The sequence below is a fragment of the Sebastes fasciatus genome, chromosome 2, assembly GCF_043250625.1.
Source record: "Sebastes fasciatus isolate fSebFas1 chromosome 2, fSebFas1.pri, whole genome shotgun sequence".
Classification (NCBI taxonomy): Eukaryota; Metazoa; Chordata; class Actinopteri; order Perciformes; family Sebastidae; genus Sebastes; species Sebastes fasciatus.
In genome coordinates, this window is record NC_133796.1 from 4,573,965 (window position 1) to 4,584,836 (window position 10,872).

General features: G+C 36.9%; 1 protein-coding gene and 1 long non-coding RNA gene across 2 annotated transcripts in view; one reads left to right on the forward strand and one right to left on the reverse strand.

The window, feature by feature from the left end:
* The window catches only part of LOC141783038 (uncharacterized), a 42,311-nt gene extending 35,126 nt beyond the window's left edge, over positions 1–7,185 (forward strand). Inside the window, exons 4-5 of the long non-coding RNA XR_012597199.1 lie at positions 6,148–6,348; positions 6,908–7,185. This is a non-coding gene — a long non-coding RNA (uncharacterized LOC141783038). The remainder of the gene's footprint in view (positions 1–6,147; positions 6,349–6,907) is intronic.
* On the reverse strand, positions 1,838–7,394 carry LOC141782961 (hatching enzyme 1.2-like). Its single transcript, XM_074659811.1, has 6 exons — positions 7,160–7,394; positions 6,904–7,021; positions 6,183–6,361; positions 4,532–4,613; positions 3,240–3,364; positions 1,838–2,456 (listed from the first exon to the last, which is right to left on the reverse strand). Exons 1-6 carry the CDS (start codon positions 7,392–7,394, stop codon positions 2,449–2,451), a joined length of 747 nt encoding a protein of 248 aa, XP_074515912.1. The 3' UTR covers positions 1,838–2,448.
* Positions 7,395–10,872: the final 3,478 nt, after the last annotated feature.

Sequence of the window (10,872 nt, forward strand, 5' to 3'; positions counted from 1 at the left end):
TAAACATATCAATACAGGTACATTCACAGAAATCAAATTTGAACAGTCTTGCTCAGGCGTGTGCAATTGCAAATACTAAAGTAAGCCCAATACGTTACCAATCCATGGCAGAAAGGGTTGCAATTCCATGTGTTGAAGTTGTGGTTCCAAGTCAAAGATGTTGTCTTTGCTGTGTGAGATCCAGTTGTGCAGCTTGGAGGGAAACTGGTCATGTCCTGTTTCTTCAGCTTGGTAGCTTGATGCTAACTTCCTTGCTCTTGTTGCTTGAAGTTAGCTGGTCAAAAGGCAGGCTCTCGCGTCTTTTGCCTTAGAAGTTCCTTGTGTTTCTATGTCTGTTTTCAAACAGTTCATAGATCAGAGCAAAGCTACTTCTGCAGCTTCTGGTCTGCAGGGAGAGCTGAGGTGAGAAGAGCAGCAGCTCAACTCCTGCCGGTCAGCAGTTATTGAGGAGAAGAAAAAGAGAAAAAAACAAAGGAGTGTCCTTTGGTTTTGTCCTGGGTGAATTTCACAAGTACATGTGAATAAGTCATCATGCTACAGTAGCAAATGGTTACTGAGCTGAATCCATGGGTCAAGGATCATGTGACTGAGTTCATGTGGTTTCTTCCACCATCTTGATGGTGGGTCCCAACACAGATCCAAACCTTTTTTTAGTCATGTGATTGGCTTTTGGATGGCAATATCATTGGGTCGGTCCACCACGTTGGTCCAGATTGAAATATCTCAACAACTATTGGGTGGATTGCCATAAAATTTGTTTCAAACATTCATGTTCCCCCTTCAGGATGACGTGTGATCATTTTGGTGATCCCCTGATTTTTAATTTAGCACCATCAGGACAAAATCTTAATTTGTTCAATACTTTCTGACCAAATACCTGCAAAGATTATGATATCAGTTTTTGTTCAGTAATAATTAGTAAGTGTGAGCACCAGCATAACATCAACATTAGGGATCATGTGTACCACAGTGTTACCACATAAAGATCAAGATAATGATGACTTTAACAATCATAATAGTGTGTTTTCTTACTTAGTCGACTAGTCTAAGTTTAAACTTTCGTTTCAACGTCAGGGTAATTGGTCGTTAGGAGCATCCCTCCTAATTACTACCAGTTACTTTTCAGATTAAGATTTTTGAATTGCCTAGTTGGGGCCCATTGTCATGTCTCAGATGTCCATGAATTGTCATAACAATTCCCCTCTAAACATCTCAGTTGGTTTAATTTAAATTTAAACTGTTTGAGGCTCAAAGAGGTGAAATGATTTCACAATTGCATGTTATTTCTTGCATCTCCTATTAATCATATTATTATCTGTTGACCTTTGGAGGGGCTCGAGTCCGACCTGTAGGCTGGGACTTAATGGACTAAAACCACCAAACTATATACTGTACATCCTGTAAAGTCTGTAGACGGTCATGGACCTGAACAGTACATCCATCTACAGTAAAACAAAGAACTGATGTGTGATGTTACACTGAAGAGCTGAAGAGACCAAATGATCCAAACTGTAGACCCCCGTAAAAACCATGGAGGGGTGCTGCCTCCTTTGGTGGAAAAATAAACTCACATATGTTTTGTTTTTGTAGATTGTATATTTATTGGACACATATTTCCCTTCATGGTAGAGATGACTACAAAGTCATTGACTATAAATCCCAAATTTCAAGAAGAAACCACAAAATTAAAAAAGTAAGGAAAAAGGACATTTAGCTCAAATTGTCCTGATTATATTAATTGTTATTGCCAGGTAATTCAGAATACTTATTTTTTTAAGTTATTAATTGCTATTGGATCCCATCAGACTTTCCTGCTTGTGTCTGCAAACAATTATTTCTATTTTATGTTACATTTTGGTATATTTGGTTTTAGGTTTTGCATACTTTTACTACACTTCATGAATACAGGACTTTTACTTGCAATGGAGTATTTTTACAGCAGTGTGTTACAATATTTACTTAAGTAAAAAATCAAAATGCTTCTCCTACTGGTAGTTCATATGAAAGATAGATAGATAGATAGATAGATAGATAGATAGATGAGTCATAGATCATCGTCTCTTGGCTTTGTGAGCCAGCTCAGTAAAACCTTTACCAAATCATAAAGTTTATTGATTTTAAAACCAATGAAAAAGTGAGTGAATGATTTAAATCCAATTACAAATTGTTAAAAAAAACATAAAGTAAAAAAAAAGTAATCTCCCAACAGGTTACTGGTACCATGTCTGACCTTCCTTCATCAGTCTCTCTGACAAGCTGAAACAATTTCCTGAAGGTTTTCTGTGCACATTATAAGCTAATATCTTAATGAGAGACAGCATGTTGTCAAAGCTGTCTGTTTGTTGTTTGAGGTTATATTCTTGCCGTAGAACAGATTGGGGCCTTTGGTTGAATCACGACAAGTCGAGAGTTGAAGTTATCTGGAGGTCGACCCTTTTCCTTCCGTCATTAATTCCCTGGTTAGGAAACAAACAATCAGATTCTGATTAATATCTCATATCAATATTTACTTTCCTTGTTATTATGGTACATGGTAACCCAATCAGTGTAGTGGGATGTGTTCACTGTGTTTTAGGAGGAAACACTTCATTTTACAGGTTCTTAAATTTCATGATAATTAGGTGATATTTAGCAAGTAACCTATTTGAAATGTATTTGAAAATACTGCCAATTTACCCCAATATTTACCTTAAAATTACCTTATTATAAACATGATTTAATAATTATTTGCTAAAATAGCATATAATGGTTAAAATAGGGCCCTTAGGCTTGAGAAGCGGCTGCTCTTCATCGGAGGTGGAAAACTAATAGAAGACACTTCTGATCAGGCACAAATCTCACCATTGTCTGACTCATTGTCTACACAAATGTAACCTGGTAGCTAATATCATAATTAAGGGAGTTTTTTAAAAGAAATTTCAAATAAGTTATTTGCTAATTATTATCTATTTATCAGCAGACATGGAAATAAAGCATATCAATTAACTTTGTATTCTTTTCCTGGAAATGTATTAAATAAATTACCAGCTATTGGAAAATAGATGAATATAATTGATAAATAATGTTTATAATAAAGTAATTTTTCATAAATGTTGAGTTAAATATTGCGGTAATTTGGCAGTAATTCCAAAGAAATTTCAAATAGGTAATTATCATCTAATTACCTTGAAATTTGCAGACCTGTAAAATTAATTGTTACCTTTTAGTTTTACAGAATATAGTGTTCATTTTCCACTCACTGCATCGGTAAAGCTTGTTGACGCGAAGGATGTCAGTTTGGCTCATCTCTTTGGCTCTTCCAAGGTCTTGGCTAGGGTTGCGCTTTGCGACGATGGTTGGCTGCCCGTTTTTGGAGAATGCGTACCTTGAGGAGCACACAAACACAAGTTTGTTGTTATATAGAGCTGCACACAAACACACTGGCTCAAAACTGGAATGAGTCCTAAAACCCTGAAATGAGTTAGCATTTTAACACTTCCTGTTCCCTTGTCTGGAAGTCAGTAAGTGTTTTGAATGGGTTCTTTAGTTAGATGACTGAAATAAGGTCTGTGGTTAACACAAGCTTAAGAGACTTTAACGTTTTGTTCTTCGATATAAAATCTGTCAGTAAATATTCCACTCATGAATTTTGAAGCTTCTATGTGTCTTAAAAAAGGCGGTTGCTAACAAGTGGCTACATCAGACTACCACGCTAACGTAGTACTTCTGGTAATTGCTTCAAAAATTCTAATGGCAAAACTGCAGCCCAACAGGCAACAACAGCTGTCAGTGTGTCAGTGTGCTGACTTGACTATGACTTGCCCCAAACTGCATGTGATTACCATAAAGTGGGCATGTCTGTAAAGGGGAGACTCGTGGGTACCCATAGAACCCATATACATTCACATATCGTGAAGTCAGAGGTCAAGGGACCCCTTTGAAAATGGCCAGGACAGTTTTTCCTCACCAAAATTTTGCTTAAATTTGGAGCGTTATTTATCCTCCTTCACGACAAGCTAGCATGACGCGGTTGGTACCAATGGATTCTTTTTTGGGTTTTAAATATAATATAATATATCTTCACTATAAATTTAAAACTGATCCCGCTACAACCTAAAAATTAGTGGCGTCAAAACAAATTTGCATTAACACGTTATTATCGCGTTAACTTTGACAGCCCTAGTATTATTATAGGTTAAACTACACAGAGTATTAGTTAGCATTAGCTCCACCTTTACCAGCTGCAACATTAACATGCACACATTAATGTTAATGCATCACTAATTATAATCCAGGTGTATATATATATATATGAATCTGAAATGGGCCATTCTGCCTAATTAGCACTTTTACTTTCGGTACTTTGAGTATATTTTGATGTTCATACTTTTGTACTTTAGCTTGAGTATGATTTTCAATACAGGACTTTTACATGTAACATTATTCAATGTAGTATTGCTACTTTTACTTAAGTAAAAGATCTGAGTACTTCTTCCACCACTGGCTATGCATCCAAAGACACACATGCATGCACTCACACAGACACACTTACTTGCTGTAGTGCATGATAGAGTTGAAGTCGTAGGGAGTACGCAAGTTGTTAGTCTTCTGCCTCTCGAAGTTTCTTTCAGCTCCTGTACAGAGGGAGAGTTTTCTTCTTCAGTGACAGTGCAACCTTCTGCAACCTTCTTTAACCCCCGTTGCGTGCAATCAGGAGTTTACATACTAGTTAATATCTTGGCTGCCCTGACGGCAAACCATCTTCCTTTCTGCAGTTATATGTAGATATAAGTCTGGCTTCTATTTGGTTATTAGATAACCTCAAAGGTTGTGTAGTGACATTATTGGCTTTTGCTTACATTGAATTAAAGTGAAATTTAAGTTCTGTGATCAGGAGAGCAAAACAAGCGAGAATACCAGAAATTTAGTAGTCAATACCAATACAAGTGAAATACCAATATTCCTGATGCAGGACTGTGTGCTTACCTGCTGATAACAGCTAAACTAAGATGGTAAACATTACCCAATTAGCATCGTCATTGTGAGCATGTTAGCCTAACACACAGCTGCTAGCATGCAGTAGACTTTGTTATTCTGTTATCGAGAGGCGAAGTCCCGCCCCTTCCGGTAGACCAAACATGATCGGTAGTCAATGGAGAGAGACAAATATTTTTTTTTAACCTGTTTGAATTGCACCATGAATGACACATATGATGTTTGTGGTTTTAAAAGATAATTTTGCAAGTAAAGAAAGTCTCAGTTTTCTGTAAAACTGCTGAAGTATCAGACTGTGAAAAATACGTAATTAGAAAGACGACACACCCAAAAGTGTCGTAATGACTTCTCTCGCTCTCTGAAGCTACGATGCCTGTGTGTTTCCTACTGGGATGAACTCACACCAGCGACGGGTCTGACTCGTTCTTTCTCTTCCCGGCTGATAAAAAGACCAGGAGTCGCTGAATAAAACACATCAGGTCAGATAATGTTTCATTTGTGCGTGAAACGTAGCTAAGTTAGCTAGCTAGCTAATGTTGGTGATGTATATTGTGCGAGACGAGAGCTGTAGATCACTTAGCGGTTTCACACAAAACTAAATGATACTACGACAAAGCTACTAACAGGCGGCTGTGGCTCAGAGGGTAGAGCAGGTCGTCGACCAATCGGAAGGTCTGTGGTTCGATCCCTGGCTGCTCCGGGTCACAGGTCGATGTGTCCTTGAGCAAGACACTTAACCCCAAATTGCTCACGAAGGCATAGCCATCGGTGTGTGAATGAGTATTTAGATTAGATCCTGATGGGCAAACTTGGCACCTTAGCAGCCTCTGCCATCAGTGTGTGAATGGGTGAATACTGACATGTAGTGTAAAGCGCTTTGAGTGGTCGGAAGACTAGAAAAGCGCTCTATAAATGCATTCCATTTACCATTTACATCAAAATGCGGCTTTCTTGACTTGAAAAATTATGTTTTAAATTGACAAACATCCTTTGTGTGATTCATGGCGCAATTCAAACAGGATCAAATTGTCGTTGACCACCGTTCATATTTTTTCTGAAATAAGGTCCCATGGTGGTCCACTGGACCGCCTCTCTATTGGTGACTCTTCAGTCAATAAGCTATAAACTCACCCCTCCATTGTTCTCATCTCATTGTGCAACACATGAAACCAGGACTGTGAAATAAAGGTTCTCGCGGGATAGCTGACCTGGCCTGATGTTCTGGGTGAGGATCCTGATGTATCTGTTTCTGTCGGAGCGGGCTTGCTCGTGGTGGAAGCCCAGAGCGTGGAGAGCCTCGTGCTGCACCGTGCCCTTGTACACGCAACCCCGTTGCTGCAGGGAAATGCGCTGTCTTCCTCCCGTACGGCCCAGGTAGGACCAACACCTGTCAGACACACATACACAGTGAAATCACAGTGAAAAAAACAGGTATTGTTTTAAAAATATTCTAAATATAGCGTACACTTAAACGGATATCGCTTTTTTTTTTGTTTATTTAAGTGAGTCTTTATTTTAGGTGGCTAAAATAAGTTTTTCTGCCATCCCCGGCACTGTATTGCTTTGCTGTGCTGTCGGTGCTCCTGTCTGTTTATCCAAACTGGGGCACACCAACCATCAACTACTGTCAGTAATACACTTACAACACCCGAACTATCCCTTTAAGGTTAGGATAGGTCATCAAGCAGAGAGTCTTGCAATAATTTTTGCACGTTTTCCAACTCGTGGTTTACCTTCCTTCAATATACCTTAGACAAAATATGAGCAGATGGATGTATTCGTAGAAGCATGGCTCGGAAACACTTTGATTCCCAGGTCTCTAGGACCTTGGGAAAAGCACGGCCCCATTTGTCACGTTTTTTTCAAAAGTCCTGATATTTTCTATAAACCTGTATGTGTGTGTGTGTGTGTGTTGGTGTATGTTCCTACCCAGATCCAGGGAAGAAGTCGAGGTAATCCAGTTGGTCAGTCTTCAAGACAAAGGTAACGCAGGTGTCAGTCATGAAGCTGTCCAGGGCATTGACGATGATATTTTTCTCGTCGTCGGCTACAGAGACAAAGAACAGGCTGCTGAGAAGTGTTCTCCTTAAACGGGCCTTCCTTCCACCTTAGTAACTCACATACCAAACAAAGCTGACGTTGACTAAACAGGTTTTTAGGAGGCAAAAAGGTCACTGCAACTTACTGTAACTGGAGGAGATGACATAGGGCACATAGACCTTGCCGCCTCTAGACCTGGGCCACCTGCAGGTTCTACCCCGGCAGCGTAATGCATTCCTCTGCCTATTTGGCATAATGTCGCCGTCCTGTAGGATTGTTGCTACAAATAAACAGAAACTTATATGAATATTCACACCAGGAATCTGGCGTTTAACATGTTTGATGGACATCGACCAATGAGCTAAGGCTTTTTTTTCCATTATTGATTAACCCTATGACACCCATAATAGACCTATTCTAGTCTTTTTTAGGGGTTACAGGGGGTCTTTTGGGGGAGATAGCAGGTCAACAGTAGATGTCACATAGAAGTGGTGTACATCATCTGAAAGCTGAGAACCTGAAGATTGTGTGAAATTGTTCTTGTCATAAATCAGAAATAAAAATGAATGAATGAATTAAAATTAATTGTAAAAGTGTATAATGGTTTAGAACATTATGATAGAATATGATGTCATCCCCATGCTCTATTATGTCTCATAAATTGTTGCAGCAATTTGGGGGTTGATACCATTTGTTAGACACATTTGGTGCTTGATTTAACAATTTTTTTTACCACTGGAGAATTTATAAAAAATGATCAATAATCCCTCCAAAATAGCAGACCAAGACATTTTGAGATTTCTGCAAGAATTGCATGTTTCGGCGATTGGATGGCGCTCAGAAACCCCCTTATTGTCAATCTAGCTAGGAAAACCATCCATCCTCTGAATGCTCTAGGTCCGTAGTTTGTGGCTGTAAAGTTTCATGAGGCTGTGATTATCCTAGAGGTCACCACAGGTCATTTTATACAGTGAGGTCAAGTTTGAAAAAAATGGTCTCACTACAATGAAATGGCTCCTATGGGGACTAACATCATCACACATGAATACAGTTGGGCTCATTGGATCCACAAGAGTCTCAGCTTTACTGTGATACCCAATTTATGTAATTCAAGACTGTTTAGGGACCCCAGTATGAATAAATATTCAAATACACCATTTTAGAATAGAAAATAACACATTTATGCTGCATTCATAAAACTGCATGTGATTCTCATAAAGTGGGCATTTCTGTGTTTTCGCCATCATGTATTTATAAATTATATAAAACTTCTGTCTTACTTAAGTTTTCGTTCGCTCTCTCGATTTCTTCAGTGGTTGATTCTGTTTCCAGTTCTCCTGAAAGAAAACCAGATGATACCAGAAACTATTAGCAGCAGTTTAGCTTGTAAATTACTCACATGTCAGATGTGAATCGAGAGGAAAGAGAAAAGATATACATTTTAATTTCAATATTTGGGGGAATTCTCCATTAATCAACTCACCTGTTTGAGGTTCATCAACCATTGCAAGCTGCAAAACAAAAGCACAACAATGCATATTTTTTAAATCATGTTTTCTAGCGATAGTTCTGTTTCTGCAAAGTGAAAACCAGACAAATAAAAAATGGCTTTGTTTTTAAAAAATTCCATTCATTTAAATTGAAGAATGCTGTTTTATTTATTCTGACAATCCTCCATCATCTTAAAAGGCTCAAGAAATTATTTAAAAAACAACTCAAAAATGCATCAAGCTCTTAACAAAATTTCTGTTTTCCTCTTTTAGTTCATTAAAATTAAAGAGATTTTGAGGATTTTTTTTATCCCAGATTTTGACAATTCTCTGCCATCTTAAAGGTTCATAAATGATTTCAAAAACAACTTAACTATCTAAAAAATGCATCAAGCTCATACCAATTTTTTTTTTCTCTTTTAGTTCAATAAAAATAGAGATTTTGAGGACTTTTGTTCTTTAATCCCAGTGTTTAAAGAGTCAGACTTACCCGAGGAGCGGCCATCGCCGAGAGGAAAAGGAGGAAAAGGCAAACCGGAATCATGACGGTGGTCATCTTGAGTTCAATCTGTAAATAAAGTCAAAATATGAACAGTGTTTGGTGGTTAAAAAAGAAGTTATAGTGCTAAATACAATAAAGTAAGAACAAAAAGAATAAGAAGGAGATGAGAGGAGTTTACCTGTTGCAGCTGTTGAGTCTGATGCTCGATGCTGCAGGTGCTCAGCCCATCGCTCTTTATAGGCGACTCACAGAGGGCGTGTTCGAGGATTCTTAATCATCTGTTGCACCCAGCTGTCAATCAAATAATTCATGTTCACATGAAGCTGCTCAAGAAGAAGAATTGAACTCACAGTGATTTTCCAGGAAGCACTCAGTAATTATACCATTATGTCATCGTGCACCAAAATAGCCCATGTTGGTTGGATAATTATTACTGATGCATTGATGTATAAGCAGCATTGATAGCAATTTATAATAACCATCATTTATAATTAAAATTTAGTTGATAGTTATTTTACTGTTATCAAACCATAAAATAATAATTAATAACGTTTACTTATAATTAGTAATGCTATAATTTGTTATTTAACAGTTTACTGTAGCACAAATTTTATATTCTATATTATAAATATTTGTTTATGTTTATGAAATGATTTGTAAACCTTTAAGAAATTGTTTTTAAAACAAAATATATAAATATTACATAGATATTTGTAACACTTTATTAATGGTTAATAATGGTTTGTAAACCGTCCATAAACATTATTTGGATTGATATTATAAACTTTCAATTGATGATTATAATACTTTGTTAAATGGTTAATAAATACTTCATACTCCATTTACCTCTGTAATGTTTATAGATGTTTTGCAAGGGATTTCAAATGATGCTTAATATAGAATATAAAATGTTATAATGTGTGGAGCAATAAATTGTTCATAAATACTTTACTACTGTAATCAGAGTGTAATTATCGTCTCCTATCAGCTTTGGTACGATATATAATTTATGAACTAATTATTTCATATTACACAAACTGATGATAAAATAAAAGAAATGATAGCATTACTAATAATTAGTAAACAATGATTATCATTTCATTGTTTGTTAACAGTAAAATAACTATTATCTAAGTTTAATTATACATTATTTAACCATTTACCATATGGTAGTACCTATAATCAATAACAGAACAACATAGTTTATAAGCTCATCATATGTTTTGTATTTCAAATCTCAATTTGTAAAGTACATATAAAGCTGCCAGATGAGTGTATTTGGAGTAAAAAATACAATATTTTGCTCTTTGCAATGTAGTCGAGTACAAGTATACTGAAAATACATGAAAATACATCGAGCAACCCTTGTGTAGGTTAAATTAGTTGCACTCCACCACTGATGATATCAGATATAACCATAAAAAAGAAAGGAAAATAAGAGTAAAGGCAAGAAAAACAAAATTAACAATGAGCCCTCAGGCATGTTGTGTCAAAATCTGTTCATGACATCGAGAAGCAGTGGGATGTATTTAGAAAAGTGTTTCTGTAAAACTCAACATGTTTCTGGGTGGTAAAACTTCTTCTCAGGGATGAGGCTATTTTTACCCAAAGTACAGATGTTATGTAACTTCTTTTCTCCACAGGTCAGAGCACAACAACCTTCATCAGTCAACACTCAGTAAGTAGATCGTCTTAGATGGGAGAATGCATGTGAATGGATGAGTCATTGTCAAGTGACAAACTAACAAATGGCTTATTGATCACTTTGAGAAAGAAGGGGTTGGTAAACATATATTACTTCATGAAGCTTTCCTTAAAAGTGACTAGAATAAGATAAATCTTTATTGATCCCCAGAAGGGAAATTC

What these genes read in the sequence shown, in the direction of transcription:
- LOC141782961 (XM_074659811.1), bottom strand. Translation starts at nt 7,394, where the DNA reads ATGGAAAAAAAAGCCTTAGCTCATTGGTCGATGTCCATCAAACATGTT. An exon ending in TGTCATCTCCTCCAGTTACA is followed by an intron (nt 7,022 to 7,159) that starts GTAAGTTGCAGT and finishes TTGTCTCTGTAG; the next exon opens with CCGACGACGAGAAAAATATC. An exon ending in CACCCAGAACATCAGGCCAG is followed by an intron (nt 4,614 to 6,182) that starts GTCAGCTATCCC and finishes CCCTCTGTACAG; the next exon opens with GAGCTGAAAGAAACTTCGAG.